Source organism: Wallemia mellicola (genome assembly GCF_000263375.1).
Source record: "Wallemia mellicola CBS 633.66 unplaced genomic scaffold WALSEscaffold_10, whole genome shotgun sequence".
NCBI lineage: Eukaryota > Fungi > Basidiomycota > Wallemiomycetes > Wallemiales > Wallemiaceae > Wallemia > Wallemia mellicola.
The window spans coordinates 23644-44323 of NW_006531967.1; the positions used below are offsets into that span (position 1 = coordinate 23644).

The following is a 20680-nucleotide window of genomic DNA, read 5'->3' on the forward strand; positions in this document are numbered from 1 at the left end:
CTACCTTGAGACAAGTTACCTAAGCATTTCAGGAAATTAATGCCCTCTCGCGGCCACGAGTCGTTCATGATGTAGCAAATTTTGCTACGTTGTCATGCAGTCCAAGGAATGGCCAGGCGGGAATGAACCTCGCTCAAGTTTGAGAAGTGTTCAGTTGATTCCATTTTATAACCGTAGCGAAGCAAGGTTACGCACGCTTTGTTAGGTTAGGAGATTACCGCCTACTGCTTTTCCAGGGCAGCCTTCATTAAACGGACTCGTAATCGGACTGTTTGGAAGACAACCAATATTGAGTTACCGTATTCTTGTCCAAATCGAAGTTTCTTCGATGACCTGTAGTACGGAATGGTCGTAGTGATACGAGAGTTCATCGTAGAATGTATTCACTTGGTCAGTCTGTGCATGCCCCGACTACAAAAACTTAAGATGCAAGAGACTAAGAGGCTAAAAACCTGTATAGCACTTAAACTCTGGAACAAATATTCCAGATAGCGTTATTGTAACCTGAGTGAGGAACGCCAGTTAGTTAGTTCTCTACCAAAACATAAAATTATTCATGTGTCTGCAGTCACTCTAGAGCGCAGTGAAATTGTCCGCAGTTTTAAAGGCGTTCAGGGTATCAGCAACGCGCTCCTCGTGGTGGCTAAGAGCAAAACGAATGACAAGCACTATCATCGTCATCTGCGTCCCCTAAAAGCTGTATATCATACCTACTCGACTTTCCCATTGTTGTGCTGCTTGATTCCATGGAATAATTAGCTTGACCCAGAACATCTCGCGGTAGCTAAAGGGCATTAATTACCTCAAATGTTGACGCATTGTCTAACACGTTGGAGAAACAATAGTTTTCATTCAGAATCGAAGGTACAAAGGGGAGTTCGTTTACACTATCAAAGGGAAGTTCAACAGCGTGATACTCCAAAATTGAATGTCGCCTTTGCCTGATCTGTAAAAGCTTAAGAACATCATTTAATGAATGAATTGTTCATTTTCGAAAGCGTTTTCCTGAAAGTCACCTTCCTTTTTATTGCCGTTTCTTTAGAGTATTAATATGCCTTGTGAAGATCCATTGCCATGCGAAATGATTTTTGAAAGTACATGAACTTTTCGACATTTCGCCTTTCCCTAGGTGTAAATACAATCATGACCCATTTGAGGCTTTCGTTTTTGCGCTCATGAGATGACACTTCAATGTTTATAAGATATTTCAGCGCATGATTCAGTAATTCACTTTTTTTTGTCTTATCCACGTTGATAAGCAGTAACGTTGTCTCACATTTCCAAAACTCATGTTTCTGCTCAGGGGAATCATTGGCTGTTGACGTGGTTTTATGTCCATGATGTCCCAAATATGACACCCGGTGGTTGTTCGTAAATATTATGATACGAAATTTTATAGACCTTTTTAAAATGGTTTTATAAAAATTTGCATAATTCAATAAGTGTACATAGGCTTTTAGTTACGTGTACCTCTGTAACATGTTTTGTTCAATGTCCTTCAGTGATGTCAAGGACCAACATAGTGCGAGATTGCGTGATACCAACGCGCATTTTATTCGTTGACCAGCTTTGATCAAATTGATTGGAAGGACTAACGAAAATCACAATGGAAAAGATTTTCAATTAGACACACTCCAAGAAGGATGCATCTCTTCATTATTAAAGAGGAGCTCCCTGGACTGATGTCCCACGCGTCTCTATTTGTTCCCTCTCTAGGGAGTAGAGGAACAGATGAAATATTTTAATTTTCAATAATGTATTTAACTAAGTAACTTAGCACCGTAATTAATGACCGTAAAAGATTCGTGAAGTGTTCATAGATTGAATGACGTCTCCAGTCCGAGTACTCGAATAATGAGCAGGCAAGGAGAACATTTATAGTTTTGTTGATTTTTATTGCTCGAATATGTCTTCGACAAGGTGGACAAATTAATATGACTTAAGATTGTTGATCAATTGGTCCCTTCGGCAATTTTAGTAGCTATCCGGTACGAAATATTGTAATATCGCATGGGTATGAAATTCTTGATATCGTGTTGAGTAATCATCGAACAACATTTGCCTTATGTAATAACTCTTCTCATTCCTCAAGTGAACCGTGACAGTAATATGTACTAATTGATACGTACCAAACAGCTGGGTTTGGTCCCACTTAAATAACACAATGTCACATGTTCTGTACTATCTGAAGCAAATATTGTAATATTAATATTGTTTGGTTGTAACAATATTGGCAAATGCAGCACCGAGCGCATGAAGTAAGACTCCGTTGTCCATTCTTCAAATGAGCCACGGCTACAATACGTATTGGAGAACCTAATACGACTATCCTAGAATGAGCAAAGGTTGCATTGGATATCTATGATTACTCATTCTTTGCAGTTAGATCTGAAGTGAAGACTCAGACCAATTGAAGGACGTTGAATCATCAAGAGACATCCGTTGAATATAGCAATTAAATAAATGATACTTCGGTGAAAGCGAATATTCCAGCATTCCTGTCAAAATCAACAAGTTTTGAGTAGTATATAATAAGCTGATTGCTTTGAGATAAAGTAGAATTTCTGTATTCAATAGTCATGATTTTGCTAATAAGAAAAATCTCAACTTGTAATGTGATCTTTTCTTCAAATCCTAAGATAGCTGAAATGATATCATCGTTTGTCTTCTAAGTCCTGAATTGAAGTGTTAGAAGGTAACATTCAGTTAGTGATACATACCAATTACTGCAGTGCACTATTTCATAAATTACTTTGATGGTACGATGGCCAAAGTTCATAAATCTTGCAGAACAGCTTGTTATTGTCCAATAAATTCATCAACTTTTGTCAACGAAGTTTTATTTGCATTTTATTTAGAGTATTTTGTGATATTGCAGAAATGATCATTGTTCAATTAAAAGATGGAAGATGGTTTATTCAAGTGTGAAAATAGGGGAAAATTTTTTTTACTCAATTATAAATATTGCAGTATATTCCTGTTGCATCTAATATGTTCACATTTTCATCTCCCAAAAACACCATACCGGCAAAGTAACTAACACCAGAAGGTTTACACGCTTAGTAGTTCGCATGAATGATACCAAAGTAGACAATATATATATTAAATATCATCTGTAAGACTGTTTAATTTTCGGATAAATTTGAAAATACAAATGACACACTCCTAGATTTTAGTAGTGTTATTCTAAGCCAATAAACGAAGGGATTAATAAATATCCTTGCATTGTAAAGAATGTACTTACGTATTCCACCCCAAAGTGTAAGTAAAATCCGTACTCAGTGAAAGCTGATTGGAATAGTATATCTCAGGTACTACTAACATTTAACGACATCGCTAGTGATCTCACCATACGCATAATTATAATAGATATTTAATCAAAATAGCTTTTCCACATTTCGCTAATCATGATTGAACCTTAGCAGGGTATCAGAGCCTAACGTTATCAATCATAAAGTGGATCGTTCGCAATCACTACCCACTAAGTTTCAAACTGTTGTCTCTTTCATTCTTTGACAGAAATTTCCTACCCATTTTTTTTCTACAATTTTCTTGCTTATCATTTGACATTGTTCAATTGTTATATTTCTCATATGATGCTTTATGACATCTAGAGACGACTGTTGGGGTCCAGATATATTCACTGAAGATAGGGGCTCAATTACTGAGCAGGCTTAAAGCAGGATAGTAACCTTCCAGATTACTCTCTTAAAGTGAATGTTGAACTATAGGTAAATATATATACTAATCATAACATTTTAACTTCCAAAACATGACGAAGATTTTCAGCAATCATCTCTATTTCTTTCTTAAATTAAGCAACTAGATTACAGCTTCATACTCGACCAAATCAAGTTTAAGTTCACAAGCCCGCCAATAATACTACTATATTACTTTAAGAAATGGTGATGACAAAGTTACCAGTTGGATCATATCTCAAAATTCAGGCAGTTTCTCTTTGAGTTAAAGTATATCATAGTAGAAAAATAGTTGAAACATATATGGAAAACCGAGACAGAATTCTGAGAAGGAATACTATTGAGATTTAATGTGAGATTCAATTTCTTTGCTCAATGTTAAATAAAAGATTCCTTATTTATTATAACAATCCTGAATTGAAATGACGCGAACGCTTGTAAATTGACTGTGGCGAAAGAGTGACAACACTTTCGGTACTTGAATAAACTTGTAGTGTTGAAAAGATTATTCAGAAGCATTTAAAATAGCTTTTAGGTATGTACATATAATTTCAGCCATATTATCCAAAAGATGACGATCACTTGAGACTATTTGATCATCCTTCTATAACTTGACAATTGTGTATTTGCAATTTCACTCAGAAGAACGGATAATATTGACTGAAAACCAGCTCGGAAACTTGCTATGAGATTGCCAGAAGAGATTCTACTGATGTGAGTATTCACTTCGTACCTTGAAAATTCTGATATGGCCTGCAGTACGTCAGTAGCAGATCTTAAAAGTTGGAACCTAGTCACTAGAGATAGAATCCATTTAGGCAGACCTTGGATCGTTTTTGGATGATTTATAATGTTTTCGTGGGAAATAAACTCTGTAGCTGTTTTGATTTTGATTTTATCGTATTGCGACAATAAAAGGGAAGTCGAAAGCCAAAGGCGCTCATGCTTTATAGCAATATATTGTAGACTTCAATAAACATCTACTGTAATATATATGGATGACATCAGTATTTAATCTCTTGACAGTTTTATGATGAGAAATACGTAAGTCTTATAAATATACTTCCATTGTTTATTGTGTTGGTCGGATTATATTTTTATTAGATCCTTTCATCAATGCCATCTTCCAGATTAATATGCTAATTCCCTGCTTGTTTAATTCACGATAAACGTTCAGCATCTCTATCTGATTTCCAACACGCCACAAACAAAATTTTAACTTGGTTGAAGTCACAATTCAAACTTAAATGCCAAAGGAACATGCAATTTATTGTAAAAATAGACGTTTCTGTTTCGAATACCGTAGACTACGGAACCAACTTTTGAAAGCATCAAATTACCTCACATCTGATGAGTCCACAAATTATATGATATAGTACCAACTCAACCAAAATAGCTCTTAGTATCTGCTTATGCATTTCTATTTTTACTACATCAAATAACAAATGATATTTTACTGGCGCACTTTTACTTTCATTAAATTTAAATAAACCAGGTTCTTTCTACTGACCTGCAGGTGTTTTAAATCTCTACACTTTGGTTAAAGCGTCTCCCCTGAACATGTTTCGCTGTTTTCTGCCCTGGTTTATGCATTTGAATTTGACTGAAATCGAAGCAACCTGGCTTTTATTTAGATGAAGAGCTTGAACAACTTTAATAGTATGCAAAAGGTAAAGTTTCATGTCGAATATGATGTAACTTGTCATTTTCACGGTGCACTGAACTTTAGTCAACGGTCTCTTCATCGTAATGAAGGCATACCAACTGAAATAGCTACAGATTAGGTGACCATCTGTTTTTATGCGCACAGAAACTTAGTATAAGTTTTCCTTTTCGATCTCTGCCCTATATTAAGTTCTTATTGCATATTGATACTTTTAGTATCGAAGCTAATTTTAGACCTGTACACAGCTCAACTTCTATGGTATAACTTTGCTTAAAGTGCATTTAATAAGTATGATCAGGTGGGACTCAAAATTATTTGGTTCACTGGTAAAATACAATGCAAGGTTAGCAGACAGATCCAAAATATATGTTCAAAGCTGAAATTCAGTTCTACTTTATATTGACGTGTACACCTGTTGTACTTACTCTCTTTTTGATCTACATAGTGTACACTACCATGTACGAGAACACTGGGCGTGAGAAAGCAAGACATGGAAAGGTCAAAGTTGTCAGATTACAGAGGGGAAATCACCAAAACTTTGACCCATATTTTTAGAGTCTGAATTCATTATTGTCACTACCCTTCTGAAGTTGGAAACATTCAGTTTGCTCTTTCGACATTGAAGGGATGTCTGACAATGTATATCCATCTTCATATGCGCGTAAAAATCAACAATAACTCTCTTTAAAAGATATTATAGGCTCTGATTTTGAATTTCTCTACCTGTATGATGATTGAGAAATATTCAACATTTTCAAACACCAAGTAAATGGAGAAGTTGTCATGATTGTAACTACATTAAATATTCGGGATACTGTAAAAGGACTAGCTTAATATACTTTAAAATACAATAATCTTACGATAAAAGTGACAAATTTTTGTTCGCTTAATTACATTCAAACTGTGTTAGATCAGGTCGATAGATAGTGTATTAAATAGTTGTGGGGTTTGCAATGAATTCTAATAATCGAACTATTTATATAATCTAGAAAAATTCATGCTATAAAACTCATATGAATGTTTGAAAAATGCAACTATAAAAAATAAGAGAAAATTGTATGCTTGGATAAAGGGGTTTTTGTTAATTCAAGTGGTATCGTAGAACAAAGTGCTGAATTCAATTATCAACCTCATCATCAAGTGGAAGGTAGGTAAATAACTCCATAACAGTTTTTTCATTCCTTCTTGAAAGGATGACGCATTTTTCTTCGGTAAAGGCTAATCTCCAAATTGATTCACCCCTTTCAGAAAGATCTCTTATACGCTTTCCTGTTTCAAAGTCCCATAATTTTATTCTACCGTCATTACCGGCGGAAACTATAAATCTTTCATCAAATTGAAGTGAAGTAACTGAATTACTATGCGCGTCTATTCTATGCAAGCATTCATAGTTATCAAGATTGAAAACAATAACTCTACCGTCTGATCCGCCCGTTACCAAAATATTGTCAGTCAATTGTAATGTACCGATTAGAGCTGTATGTCCTTGTAACATTGCTAAACACTTTCTTTGAGAAGCTGACCAGATTCTCACAGTGTTATCCATTGAACCTGTGGCAATTAACTCGCCATTGAACGCAATTGAATAGATTTGATGAGCATGTCCTTCAAATGTGTGTAAACATTCACCAGTATTTAAGTCCCATAGCTAGAAGAGGAAAATATAAGCATTATTATTCTTTAAAAGGTTATGATAATAGAGTATAACTTACCTTACTCGTACAGTCATAAGAACCAGAAACGATTTTATCACCCGAGACGTCAATTGATCTGACTGAATGCTGATGACCTTGTAGGACATGTATCAAATTACCGTTTTCAATATTCCAAACTCTTAAAGTAGCATCTCTCGAACCAGAGACAGCTATTGGTTTACCTGGTACAACTTTTACGCATCTAATAGTTGAAGTATGACCAGATAAAGTATGTAAACATAAACCTGATTCAGCATCCCAAACTCGCACATGCCTATCACAACTACCACTAACGACAATGGTTCCATTTTGACCCCAACCTTTGACTGCACCACAAATTGATTTACCATCATTTGCGAAATTATTACCTCTAAAAATTTTAGAGAAGTATTTTTTACGTTGCTTAGATTGATTTGAGTAATCATTCGTAGAGGATTTTGATCTTTGATGTGAACTAGAGAAGAAGTTTGGTTGAGCAAAAGAAGAAGGAAAAGAGTTATGATTTGATAAAGGTGGTCTATCGTTAAAATCGAAATTGAAGCCTAAACCATATTCTTTTTGTTGAGGGGTATTATCTGTTGAAGATTGAGGTGAAGGTGAAGGAGTACTAGGTTCATGAGGAATGTTACTAACTAGAACTAGACACCAAACACCTTGAACGTGACCTTGTAAAGCACATTTCCATCTACCAGTTAAAGCATCGAAAATGTGGATATTAGAGTTTGACATTCCGATTATGATGAAATTATCATCCATAACTAAACTAGTAACTACTGCGTCTTCTGGAGAAACATGCGAGCTAATTAATCTACCGCCTTTCCTCCAATTAGATTCGGTTAGATAAGAATGTTTGAAATGCTTTTTATAAGAGAAATCTTGAGTTGATTGTTGAGAAGTCCAAAACGAATGATCATTATTAAGATCTAAAGAATTCCTTCTAACGATAGAATTAGCTCTATAGAAAGCAACCCTTTGTTGAAAAGAAGAATTGGAAGGCTTATAACGATGCTTAAAGCACATATCTTTCCAATTATTTTCGTCCTCAACGATGTCTCTCCACCACTTTGAAACTTGTGAGCATCTGGCTAGAGTTTTTGGATGATTTATGTAAGATAAAATGTGTAACGATAACTCTAAAGGTAACTCCTTTAAGAAATCCCTTTTTAGACGAGGTGCTAATAAGTTATTAGCGTGTATAACTTGAGGAATAGTTAAAGAAGGCAATATCTTATTTAAAGCTAATAATTTATCATTATGATTCAATTTATAAAATTGATTGAAAATGTCATCAATTGAGTGATCAACGTAATCGAATGAATTATTAGCTGAAGACGGTGTTGGAGGCGTTGATAATAAATTATTATTTGATAAAGATTTTATTGAAATTGGCGTTGTAGATAATTGATTATTTTGTTCTCTGTCGTCCATTTGGTTGGAAGAGAGAGAGTGAAAGAGTCTAAGAGTGAGAAATGGAGATAATTAACAAGAACAATAAATTAATTTTAACTAAAAATGATAAAAAGCTAATTATCAATCATAATAATATAAAGTTTAATTATATTATAAATTATATAAATAAGCATTATTATGATGAAATTCTATTAAATATACTTGAAGGCTTTGAATTAGACTTTAATAATAATGATTTAATAATAAATTACAATAATAAACATATAAAGTTGTCACCTTCGATTAGTTATTTAAGTAAAGACATCAATGACACAAGGTTAGAAAGTGAAATATTATTATTAAACAATAGTTTATTGTTAAACAATGATATACAATCATCCAGATTATCAAATATTCTGAATAATAATTTATCAGATAAGAAGAATTATAGTAATAACAATGACCTTAACGATAATGACAATCAATTAATGGATTTATTTAAGAATGATAATTCGATAGAAACAAATTTTAACTTAATAGAATTTATAAAAAAGCATAAAGATCAAACTTCTCAAACTTCAACTACCAAATGAATCAAGAATTAATTCAAAAATCAATAAAAACTTTAAATAATTTCATAAATAATGATAAAAATTTAATTGATAATGTTGATAACTTATATTTAATAGTCACTTTAAATAAGATGAAATCTCATTCTAATAACAAACCAGTTAGTATTCCAATAAAAAACTCTTTAATCGACCCAAGAAGTGATGACTTATTACTTATCGTTAAAGATCCTAAAAAGACTTCAGTTGATTTACTCGATAGTAACAAAATCAAGTTCATATCTGAAGTCGTTGATTTAAAGCAATTAAAAGGCGAATTTAAATCATTCGAATCTCAAAGGAATCTATTCAGTCAACATAAATTATTAGTTGACCAAAGAGTTTTACACTTATTACCTAGATTCATTGGTAAACACGCTTTCAACAACTCAAATAAACCAATTCCTGTTGATTTGGAATCTAAAAACTTAAAATCTCATTTAGAATCTAGAATAAATAGTTTACATTTCACTCCATCAAAAGGTGTTTGTCAGTCTATTAAATTTAGCACAACCGAACAGTCTCATGAACAACAATTAGAAAATTTGAACTCTTGCATCAACTACTTTATAGAAAACATAGATTCTTTGGAAAACATCAAATCTATTAACATTAAATTATCATCATCAGATTCTTTACCTATTTACATTAATGATTCACTTAAACAATCAACTGAGTCACCTCAACCAGCTCAAAAGAAGTCAAAATCTTCATCAAACAAGAAATCTAAAGATCAAATTATTGGTAAAAAGAAAGTTTAACTTATTTATTTATTATACATTTCTTATCTTAACTTCTTTTCATTGAAAAAGTTTCTCAAATGACTTGACTGCCAATAACAGGCAGCCGCTACTACAATCATTTGTATAATTGACCATGTTATTGTTCTTTTATTTGTTGAATCGCTTATGTCTCTGAATTCTACCTCCCTTTCCCTTTGAAATTCTTGCTCTTTACGTACATCGTTTAACTTTGCATTCAAATCTCTAACCCTATTTGTTAATGTCTGTAAATGATTTAAATCTGCTGATTCGTCATGCTTAACGGCACCTATCGCTATATCTAAGTGAATCCTTAAAGTTGGTTTGCCTTTATACCAACTAACGTTTGAACTATTGGTGGATAAACAAACAGTATGATCACCGGCTAAATGACTAGTAAAAGTGAATGATCCAATTGAAGGTCCTTTACTATTGACAACAGGATGTTTCTCCTCTGTTTCTTCAACTTGAATCAGAACACCAAGGCTATTAGCAGTAACCCATTCCCTCTTATCTTGATCATACTCTTCTGCTTTATATTTACCTTTTCTCTTTATTAGTAAAGATCTTGCTAGAATGGTTATGAATACTGACCACTAACTAAGGTATCAGCTGGCACTTCCTCTAAAAAGCATCTACGGTCATTACTTTCCATATAAAAGTGTAAACATTGAGTGAACTCTATTAAAATTAATAATATTAATAAAACATTGAATTGCTTCATCGTCGTTAATTCTCAAAAGAGTTCCTTCTTGATCTTCTAACGTCAAGATGGGTTCAATTTATTATAAATTTAAATCTTCAAAGAACTCATCGAGAGTTAACATTGATGGTACTTCTTTATCTGTCTTCGATTTAAAGAGAGAAATTCTACTATCTAATCGTATGGCAATAAATAAAGGAAACGATTTTGATCTGGTTTTATTAAGGGATACACCCGGACAAGAAGGTTCGTTGATAGCCACCTCTTTATTCTATCTCAACGTTTTTAAGAATATCATGATGATAATGAAATGATTCCACGTTCAACAAGCGTTATAGTTAAGAGGTCTCCACCTAAAATTGCTAATAGAGGTACGGCAGCTAAATACATTGCTGATGCTCCTTTACTATCTGCAAATGAATCAAATCCGTTATCAAATATACCGAAACCTCCTTTAGCTAGTATGTCTAAAAGGTTTGACGGTAAGGATGATAGTAGACCACAACAGCAGTTGATGCAATCTGTGAGTGCTTTTGAATTAAATCTGTTCACTCCTCAACCTTTACAGTCTGAAAATAATAATCAAGGTTCAGAACAAGATGCTATTTCTGCTATGTTTGCTGCATCTGAACAGCAATGGGAAGAAACTCAACAACACATGTCTATGTAAGTCCTATCGTATTGTTGCTCCCATAGCACTTTCATTAACAAGTTATCAGGGCAACTCCTGTATATAATGTGAGGCCACCTGTACGTAGACCTGCGCCAGCATCAACATCAAACGGTGACAACACAACATCAAACCCATCATCCGTACCTACTCAACAACTTCAATCTCAAGCACAAATGTCCTCATTCACAAGTACAATGCCTACCCCACCTGGATACGTTTGTTATAGATGTGGAGAAAAAGGTCTGCACTTTAAATTGAGTAAATTAATAAATCTAATCTTTCTATCAGGCCATTGGATACAAGATTGCCCAACAAACGGAGATCCGAATTATGAAAATAAACCAAGGTTTAAGAGAACCACAGGTATACCGAAGTCATTTTTGAAAACTGTAGATGCAACAACAGCAGCATCAATAACAAATAATGGTTCAAATGCAGCAGGTGTAATGATTACGCCTGATGGGAGTCATGTTATAGCAACTCCTGATATAGCAACTTGGGAAAAATCTAGAGCTATAAAACCAGTTGCATTAACTGTTAATGATATTAGGGAAAGTGAACCGTCTGATGCAAATCTCAAATGTGATCTATCTGGTAAATTAATAAGTAATCCAATTATATTACCATGCTGCAAAAAATCATACTCAGAAGAATATATAAACCAATACCTAATCGAAAACGACTTTTTCTGTCCAAATTGTCATTCAAATGTTGGTAGTCTAGTTAACTTATCACCAAATCCACCTTTGAAAGAAAAAGTGGTAGAATATATCAGTCAGCAACTATCTTTAGATAGACAAAAGAAAGATGAAGAAGCAAAAAAGAATAACCAAACCGATACAAAGGATGAAGTTGAACACACTAATAAGAAAGGTTTATTTGAAGATGAGATAAATAAAATCAATAAACTCATAAGTGATTGTCAATTTGCTATAATGGCTATAGTTGAAGCTTTAAATAATAAAGATGTAAGTCTTACTTTATTCCAGTTTCCAAGTTTTCTGATTTTTTTAGCTTGATGATAAATTGAAATTTAGATTCCAGACTCAATTAGTACAGCTAAACGTAAGTGTCTTTTTTCTGTGTCGGGCGTCTTCTAATGTCGTTCTATATAGCAAATCTTAAACCTGCATCAAGGTCAAGTAATGATGATGATGAATGGAATGGATCCTAAGGTGTTCGGTATGCCACTGCTTCCTGAATTGGGTTAGTTTAACTTTAATGTTTTGAACATTTAAGCTTATATTATAATAGGTAGAGTGGATCAAAACCAACAAATCAACATAGATGAACCATTGACGAATAAAAAAAGATCTAGTGCTGATGACGATTATAATAACAGCAGGCCATCGAAACGGTGAATAATTTGATATTGATGTTTATCATTGTTATAACATTTGTATGTAATTTACGTATTCATAATGACAGGTTTGTTATTATTACTAATAATATTTAAAATAATCTTTAACATATGCTAAGATGATCATTGTAATACTATATTACTGTTTTATGTTCTAAATATTGGTAGCAAGATGTCTCTATGTTAGGTGGACGAGTGTAGTAATATAACTTATAAAGATGTCGTTATATTTACTATAATTGTATCCAGACACTCTACGTTAATATAATATAACATTACTAGTTTGCACAAAGAAATATCATAGTTAAAGAAAATGGAAATGTATTTAAGCGTATAACTTTAGCAGCAACCGCCAGAAGTCTGCTGATCCAGCTGTTGACCTGATGATAATTTTACACCAGATTTCGTGCCTGCACCTGATCCAACTGAGTTGGTACCCATCCTGTAGATGTTAGTATTTGATAAAATAGATAAGAAAGTGAGCGTAAGCGTACCTATCTTTGATGTGTTTGGCCATTGTTAAGAAGGCTTGCTCAACGTTAGTTGAATCTTTAGCAGAGGTTTCCAAGAAAGGTATATTGAGCTGTTCAGCAAATTCCTACATCTATATGAGTAAATAAGCTGATAAAAAGGACGATAATCACCTTTGCTACGTTAAATTCGACCGACTTCTTCGATTCAAGGTCGTTCTTGTTACCGACGAGCAATTTATTTACGCCTTCGCACGCGTAGCGGTCGATTTCTTGTAACCATTGTGATACGTGATCGAAAGACTCTAGAATAATGGTTAGAACGTGTGTAAATTCTATAAGCGTGGCTCACCATTGTCGGTAACATCATAAACGACAATAATACCATGTGCACCACGATAGTAGCTAGAAGTGATCGTCCTAAATCTCTCTTGACCTGCTGTATCCCACTATAAAAACGTAAGAGAAGTATGTCAAACTGCGTTGAGTGCTCACGATTTGCAGTTTGACTGTCTTTCCGTCAATTTCGATTGTTCTAATTTTGAAGTCAACACCAATGGTAGATATGTAAGAGGATGTGTAAGCTACATATTATATTAGCATGTACTCTAAACCACTGGTTGATTGACGTACTATCGTCAGCAAACCTCAATAGGAGGCAACTCTGAGTAAAATTGTAAGTAATACCCCCCCAAATATTTAGCTTTAAACATACCTTTCCAACGCCTGAATCACCAATGAGCAATAGCTTGAAAAGAAAGTCTAGCGTGTAGCCAGTAAGCGACTAGCTGGAAATATATATAAAAAGATCTCACCATAATCAGGCTGATATATTTTATTAATATTTAATTATATCTTTCTAGAATTCAGACTTACGTTCATGATGGCGGTATCAACTCAACCGTGAATATGGTCAGAAATAATACAAACAATACTGTTAGAGGTCCTACTTCAGCGTTGACATCTTTTCTCAGAGGTAAATCAATTCACTTATTCTCCTCAATAGCTTAGATTTCCATTATAGAGCAGGGTATTACTGGTCCAGCTGGATATCCATACAGGCGCCTAGATCAGCCAGCGAATAATCAGACAACCCCAGCAAATGCTTCAACTTCACAGACGCCGTTGCCACAGGATCAATCATCAGATTCTGAGGATTTAGATAGAGATGATGACATAGAACCATCGTCTAAACGCCTTAAGGTACAGACACAAATAGATCAAGAAGAAGACCCTTATACCGCTCCATCCAGAGCAGAAAGTACTTCTTCTGGTGGCATCGGTAGCAAGACTGCTTGTATTGAATGCCAATCAAAGGTTATTATAGTGAGCCCATACCGTTATTCATCTTTTTATTTTTACTCATTTATATAGACAAAGTACACACCTCCAGGTCCAGATGGAATTGGTGTTCTTTGTCCGAAATGCACAACAGCCCTTGGTATAGATCCATTCAAGCAGGACCAGCCAAAGCGTAAGAAAGCTCCAAAGAGAGAGAAACGAAATGTACCTTCAATTGAGCTACCAAAGAAACCAAAATCACTCTCAGACTACGCCATCAAAGTTATTATTGATAATATTGACCACGTAGAGAGCTTGAACGAGATAGGTATAAACGCATTGGAAACAATAGCGAAGATTATCTCCAAAAATCGCAGTCTAAACCCAAGAACTCTTCAATTATTCTTAGGCAGCCACCAAGAAAGCTTATCGCTTTATGATGCTGCCAATCTTGACACAGAATGTTTAAAAAGTATTGCAGTATTATGCCCACATTTGAAGAATCTGACTATACATTTCGCTGGTCAGTTGTCTGGTGATGTTATCAAAGCATGGACCTCAAAATTTAAGAATCTAACGAGCTTGGATATACACGGCGCATATCTTGTTAAGCCCAATGATTGGGTTGCAATGATAAAGAAATTCGGATCATCGTTGACATCATTTAAAGTATCGCATTGCTCAAAATTTGATGAGAGTTGTGTTGAAGCACTGGGAAACACTTGTGCAAACCTTGAGTCTTTATCACTTTCACAAATTATGATGTATAATCAAGGTATCGATCATTTATGCAAGTTAGAAAAAATCAAACAACTTGAAATCATAGAGATAAATGGAGAAGTTACTTCAGAAGCCATAGTGAATTTGCTTAAATATATTGGAGGTGGTATTGAATTACTCACTTTATCCAAAAATCCAGATTTGGACGATGAAACTTTGTCAGTTGGCATTAAATTGCATTGTCCAAACATCAGGCAACTAAACCTGAGTGATTGTGAATCATTTGAAAACGATGGTTTTAAATCGCTCTTTAATGACTGGAATGCAGAAAATTTGAATGTTTTAGACATCTCAAAAGATTATACGATAGTTGATGATGGTATCGAAGCTATTGTCGACAATGTTGGAAAAAATATTGAAGTATTTGGTATGAACAAACTAAAGAATGTAACTAGAAATCAACTTATAAGTATATCGACAAAAATGCCTAAGTTGAAAGAAATTGATATTAGTTGGTGCAGCCAAACAGATGATTCAGTTATAAAAAGCTTTATGGAGAATTGTCAGCATTTGAAACAAATAAAATGTTTTGGTTGCTTACTTCTTACGCGATTTTGTCCACAAAAGGTAAGTAAGAAAAACGAGGCCGAATATCACCTAATTCAACTGCAGTCAGGAGTCCAGATAATAGGATGCCCAGCTTTATTGATGTTGTAATAATAAAATTTTGATAGTTTTGATATTTATCATCTTGGTAAATGCGCGTCTCTCTTATCAATGATCGATTCAGACTTTGAGAAAGCTGTAAACCTGATACAAGAGCTACCGAGGGGTAGTGCTATTGAGATAAAATATGAGGAGAAACTAATAATGTATAGTTTGTTTCAGCAGGGTTAGTGATTGACATTTAGTTTGATGACGACTAAAGCGGAAGTAAACAGCAACCGAAGGGAATGTAATAGGAAGTAGACCAAGTGTATTTAATAATTTAGAGAGAGTGAAATGGGATGCCTGGGCGAAACAAAAAGATCTGAGCACATCAGAAGCCAAGTTTATGTATTGTCAAACGTTGAAAGGTATTTTGAATAGATACAAAGATGATAAAATAGGTAATGAATTGCTTCAAAGGTTATCAGAAGATGATGATGACGATATCTCCTCTAGTAGGAGTTCGTCCGCGAAGGAAATAGCCAAGGAGCAGAATAACATATTAATTGAGAATATATTAACTATGTCAAGAGATATTCAAGCTTTGCATACTAAATTAGACTTAGTAGTCGACAAACTGTCGACAATCGACGGTATTTTGAAGATAATAGCGAAGAGAAAGAGGTGGAATAGATATATTATTATTCTTGCCTTTTTAATCATTTATTTCTTAAGATATAGGAAATTTAAGTGAATTTAATTTTACCTTGTACTGTAACAATCATGTCTTCTGATGAATTTGATGATCTCGATTTGGTAGATAATCAGGATTGGGAGGGCGCTGGACGTGATTTCACTAAGCAATATAATAAGCTAAAGAATCAAGTTCATCATATCTCTTCTATGAATCAGAATACACCGGAGACCACACAAGATCAGCTTACTTCTCTGACTACCAAGTTCTCCCAGCAAATAAATTTAGCACCATATAGCAAAGATAAGGGTAAAGAGAAGGATAAAAGTGATAGAGCAACCACGGAGCAAGTTTTAGATCCGAGAACAAGATTGATCTTGTTGAAAATGATAAATCGTGGCGTTATCTCTGAGATAAATGGTTGCTTAAGTACAGGAAAAGAGGTATTTATCGCTATTCATCTATCCTTAATGGATTAACATTACCTATAGGCTAACGTATATCACGGCTCAGCTCCACCTTTAGATTCAACTAGTCAAGGTGTTCAATTGGCTATTAAAATCTATAAGACATCCATTTTGGTATTCAAAGACCGTGATCGTTATGTCACCGGTGAATTCAGATTTAGAAAGGGTTATGCCAAGAGTAATCCTCGTAAAATGGTAAAATTATGGGCAGAAAAGGAGTTGAGAAATTTGAAACGTCTTTGGGAGATTGGTATACGGTGTCCTCAGCCAATTGAAGTCAGAGATAATGTTTTAGTTATGGAATTCTTTGGTACAGAAGATGGATGGGCTTCACCTAGGCTCAAAGATGCTCAAATCGCTTCCTCAAAGTTCCCAAAGTTATATGCTCAACTGATGGTCACTGTTAGGAAGATATATCGCGCTTGTAGGCTGGTACATGCTGATCTGTCCGAGTATAACATATTGTAAGTAGTTTGGTTGTATGATTATACAACTAATATCACTTGCCAGGTACCACAATTCCCAACTCTACATTATAGATGTTTCTCAGTCAGTTGAACAAGAGCATCCAGCTGCATTTGATTTCCTGCGTTCAGATCTTAGAAATATTGAGAGCTTTTTCTCAAAAGCAGGCGTTCAGACCCTCTCTTTAAGAGAAAGCTTCGAATATGTTACCCGTGAGAGTCTCTTGAAGAACCCTACATGGGGAGAAAGACCTGCACCAGGTCAAGTCGAAGAAGATGATGTGTTATACGAAGAGTTACATAAATGGTTGGAGAACTCTGCAATGGACGAACAATTAAACAAAGACGATGACAAGGTTAAACAAGACGATGCTGTTTTCCTTCAATCGTATATTCCACGTACATTAGAGCAAGTCATTGATCCTGAACGTGATGCTGAGAAAATTAGAAGAGGTGAAGGTAATGATTTAATATATGGTACAGTAACCGGTGTTGCTGAAGCCAACGAGCTTAAAGGAGAAGTTGAGACCAAAGAAGAGATAAAGCAAATAGACAGTCAATATGAGTCCGATGATGCGTCAGGTAGTAGTGACAGTGAGAGCGAGAACGAGAGTGGAAGTGAGAGTGAAAGCGGTACGGAAAACGAATGGAAAGAAAGGGTACCAAGAGGTAAAAGACACGAAGACAAGGAACTCAAAAAAGAAAGAAAGCAAGCTATGAAGGATTCAAAGCGTGAAAAGCGGAAAAATAAGATCCCTAAATCGGAAAAGAAGCGCAAGGTTAAAGCTTCCAAAGGGAAGCGTTGATTTGTTAACACATATATTATAATATACAATGACATCAGAACACTGACTAGAGAAGTGATAGTTGAAATTTGTAAATATATTATAAGGAATAGAAAGTTGAATTGCATTTTTTAAAATGGACTTATCTGATAAATTTACTTTCCTGGCTATCTATCCCTACCCCTCTCAACTCAGATCAATCAAGGCGGTAGAAGAAATATGGATGAAATAGAGGATGATAATCTATCAGTTAACTGGGATTCACAATCTAGTAATCCGAATAGCAACTCTATAAAGTCATCAAACTCGTTGGTGAACGCCAAGTCGAACAACCCGCTAGATCTAGAGAATATATTTAATAATTTTAAATTCACGTTCAATTCCACGATAGATATACCACAACAAGTGCAGAAGTCACCTACAAAGTCCTTATTTGGACAAACTAATATAGACGCGTTAGTCGATGAATTAGATATCGCTTCGAATAGCTCTTCAAATTCTTTACAAACTGAACAAGCAAAGAAGAAATTGAAATTATCAAATAACGCGTCTTCATTCACAAAGGATGTCTCCTTGTTTGAGCCTCTACACAAATCAGATAGGGATATTCTGAAGGAAGCTAACCAGTTTATGGATTTATTGAGGTTTAACGATAGCGATACATCCCCTTTTAAAACATCCACACCGGTAAATGATGACATAAATAGCTTGAAACTACGCAATAACAATCATTTTAATATTGATAGCATAAAGAAATCAAAATCACATAATGATATCTTCCAACAGATTCAAGACATGAACTCAACAGAGCCATATCAATCGACATCTTCCATTCAATCGCGGCAATCTCAATATACTGCACAAAAAGTTCCTGGCCCTACTTCAATGAAGTTCGTCGAGCCTGATGATTATCCTTACAAAGAAGAGTATGGGAATTACGTCTTTGATAGAAACCTTAAAAAGTGGATGCCGAGGGATGGTTTCTCAGATTCAGATTCTGAATCTGATCCATTTGAAGGTATTGAAAGCCTAGGAGAAGAGCCAAGATCGTCAATACGATCACTCAGGAATCCTCGATCAGCTTTGAAATCTTCCTCGACAAATACACCGGCGAGATCCGTTTCATTTAAACAACCGTCACCCAAATCCCTTAGAAAGAGTAGTATAAAAAACAAACAGGCCCTTCGAGATGTTTTCAATGATAATGCAGCAACGTCACCTGCATCTGAATTTTTCAGGTCTAATAGTTTATCGAAAGCTGATACATCTAGTCTATTTCATAAAACTCTCAGTGAATTATCAAATGAAGAGATTACAATCAATTTTACAACATCAGCCAACCTAAGTAGTAAGAAGATCAACAATCTAATCAAGTTGGGTGTTGAGGCGGACAATTTACAGTATCTAAATCTATCAAAAAATAACATCAAGTCTGTTCTACGTGGGTAAAAGTAAAAATGCGTCTGAAACTTATTAACAAAATTCTTCAAGCGCTGAAATCATTCAAACACTTAAGACAATTGAATCTAGATTTCAATAAAATTGAAAGTTTAGAAGGATTAGATGAGATCAAGGGATTACAGAAACTGACGGTCAAGAATAACCTCCTTTATGCGCTAGATTTTTACAACTATGAATGGTCAAAACTGGAGTTTTTAGATCTGTCCAATAATAATCTAATAGAGATAAAAAGTCTTGCTCACTTGAATAACATCTCATTTCTTTCATTAGACAACAATTCTTTGAAAGATATACAATTTGTTACAGAATTTGATAAGCTGAAGGTACTGAGATTATCAAATAACAAGTTGAAGGAGCTAGATATATCAAAAATTTTAAACGTTAGAACGTTATTTATAGACAACAACAAGTTGAGGTCCTTGCTAAATGTAAGTGCCTTAAAAAAGTTAGAAAACCTGTCATCAAGGGAACAGAAAGGTCAATACTTTGAATTATCTATGAAAGACATCAGAGATATAAAACGGTTATATTTATCTGGAAATAAATTACCAAAAACCTTTACAGCGGAATATTGTTATCATTTAGAGTATTTGGAAATTGCAAAATGCGGATTAAAATCAATACCAGATAACTTCTCAAGGGTTTGTCCAAACTTGAGAGTCTTGAATTTGAATCTAAATTTTATTGACAACCTGAAACCTTTGAAGAATCTCCGGAGATTGAGGAGATTAAGTTTAGTTTGTTGTTCAATTGACAAATTTGACTATGAAATGTTAAAATCACTAGAAGAGTTAGAGATTTTAGATTTGCGGTGCGTATTTATGGTATTGGAGGAAGTTTACTAACATGTTATAGGTTGAACCCACTAACCGAAGGCTTATATTCGTCTGAACTCGAGTATAACTATAGATTATCCTTGCAAAATGATTCAAACTATCAAGAATGGTTAACAAAGGACAAAATATTTACTGATGAAGAGATAACGGATGAGAATTTCATTAAGCGTGTTGCATATAGAGGTTTAATAATGACAAATAGTGAAAGTCTGAAACTTCTAGATGGATTATATCTCACAAATCGTGATCAATTGAAAGCCTCGAAGCTCAGTGAACTGTTTAAAAATTTAAAAATGTAAAAA

The 20680-nt window shown here is 34.4% G+C and overlaps 9 protein-coding genes across 9 annotated transcripts; 6 read left to right on the forward strand and 3 right to left on the reverse strand.

Annotated features, from left to right (window-relative positions):
* Positions 1–6481: 6481 nt before the first annotated feature.
* On the reverse strand, positions 6482–8486 carry WALSEDRAFT_18922 (WD40 repeat-like protein; the record flags this gene model as incomplete). The annotated part of the gene is made up of 3 exons (XM_006958359.1): positions 6482–7012; positions 7077–7378; positions 7703–8486. The coding sequence occupies 3 exons, from the start codon at positions 8484–8486 to the stop codon at positions 6482–6484; spliced, it is 1617 nt and encodes a 538-aa protein (XP_006958421.1).
* WALSEDRAFT_60407 (hypothetical protein) lies at positions 8371–11115 on the reverse strand. Its single transcript, XM_006958370.1, has 2 exons — positions 10411–11115; positions 8371–10360 (listed from the first exon to the last, which is right to left on the reverse strand). The coding sequence occupies exons 1-2, from the start codon at positions 10538–10540 to the stop codon at positions 9840–9842; spliced, it is 651 nt and encodes a 216-aa protein (XP_006958432.1). The 5' UTR covers positions 10541–11115; the 3' UTR covers positions 8371–9839.
* WALSEDRAFT_7086 (ribosomal protein L1) lies at positions 9121–9702 on the forward strand (the record flags this gene model as incomplete). Its single annotated transcript, XM_006958349.1, has 1 exon — positions 9121–9702. A coding segment is annotated over one exon (582 nt), but the record flags the coding sequence as incomplete, so codon positions are not given.
* On the forward strand, positions 9652–12547 carry WALSEDRAFT_46009 (DWNN-domain-containing protein; the record flags this gene model as incomplete). The annotated part of the gene is made up of 8 exons (XM_006958371.1): positions 9652–10360; positions 10411–10765; positions 10810–11185; positions 11239–11432; positions 11481–12160; positions 12207–12257; positions 12308–12398; positions 12447–12547. Coding segments are annotated over exons 2-8 (1671 nt in total), but the record flags the coding sequence as incomplete, so codon positions are not given.
* A 300-nt stretch (positions 12548–12847) lies between these two features.
* WALSEDRAFT_32606 (GTP-binding protein ypt1) lies at positions 12848–13915 on the reverse strand. Its single transcript, XM_006958372.1, has 9 exons — positions 13899–13915; positions 13838–13847; positions 13738–13784; positions 13656–13686; positions 13518–13606; positions 13375–13471; positions 13197–13327; positions 13047–13150; positions 12848–12994 (listed from the first exon to the last, which is right to left on the reverse strand). The coding sequence occupies exons 1-9, from the start codon at positions 13902–13904 to the stop codon at positions 12892–12894; spliced, it is 618 nt and encodes a 205-aa protein (XP_006958434.1). The 5' UTR covers positions 13905–13915; the 3' UTR covers positions 12848–12891.
* WALSEDRAFT_57493 (RNI-like protein) lies at positions 13914–15740 on the forward strand (the record flags this gene model as incomplete). The annotated part of the gene is made up of 4 exons (XM_006958373.1): positions 13914–13998; positions 14047–14348; positions 14397–15650; positions 15696–15740. The coding sequence occupies exons 1-4, from the start codon at positions 13932–13934 to the stop codon at positions 15738–15740; spliced, it is 1668 nt and encodes a 555-aa protein (XP_006958435.1). The 5' UTR covers positions 13914–13931.
* A 60-nt stretch (positions 15741–15800) lies between these two features.
* On the forward strand, positions 15801–16095 carry WALSEDRAFT_6022 (acyl-CoA binding protein; the record flags this gene model as incomplete). Its single annotated transcript, XM_006958348.1, has 2 exons — positions 15801–15915; positions 15965–16095. Coding segments are annotated over 2 exons (246 nt in total), but the record flags the coding sequence as incomplete, so codon positions are not given.
* Positions 16096–16447: 352 nt separating this feature from the next.
* WALSEDRAFT_46014 (RIO1-domain-containing protein) lies at positions 16448–18112 on the forward strand. Its single transcript, XM_006958374.1, has 3 exons — positions 16448–16808; positions 16857–17296; positions 17343–18112. Exons 1-3 carry the CDS (start codon positions 16455–16457, stop codon positions 18100–18102), a joined length of 1554 nt encoding a protein of 517 aa, XP_006958436.1. The 5' UTR covers positions 16448–16454; the 3' UTR covers positions 18103–18112.
* A 188-nt stretch (positions 18113–18300) lies between these two features.
* WALSEDRAFT_68986 (L domain-like protein) lies at positions 18301–20677 on the forward strand (the record flags this gene model as incomplete). The annotated part of the gene is made up of 3 exons (XM_006958375.1): positions 18301–19522; positions 19573–20353; positions 20398–20677. The coding sequence occupies 3 exons, from the start codon at positions 18301–18303 to the stop codon at positions 20675–20677; spliced, it is 2283 nt and encodes a 760-aa protein (XP_006958437.1).
* Positions 20678–20680: the final 3 nt, after the last annotated feature.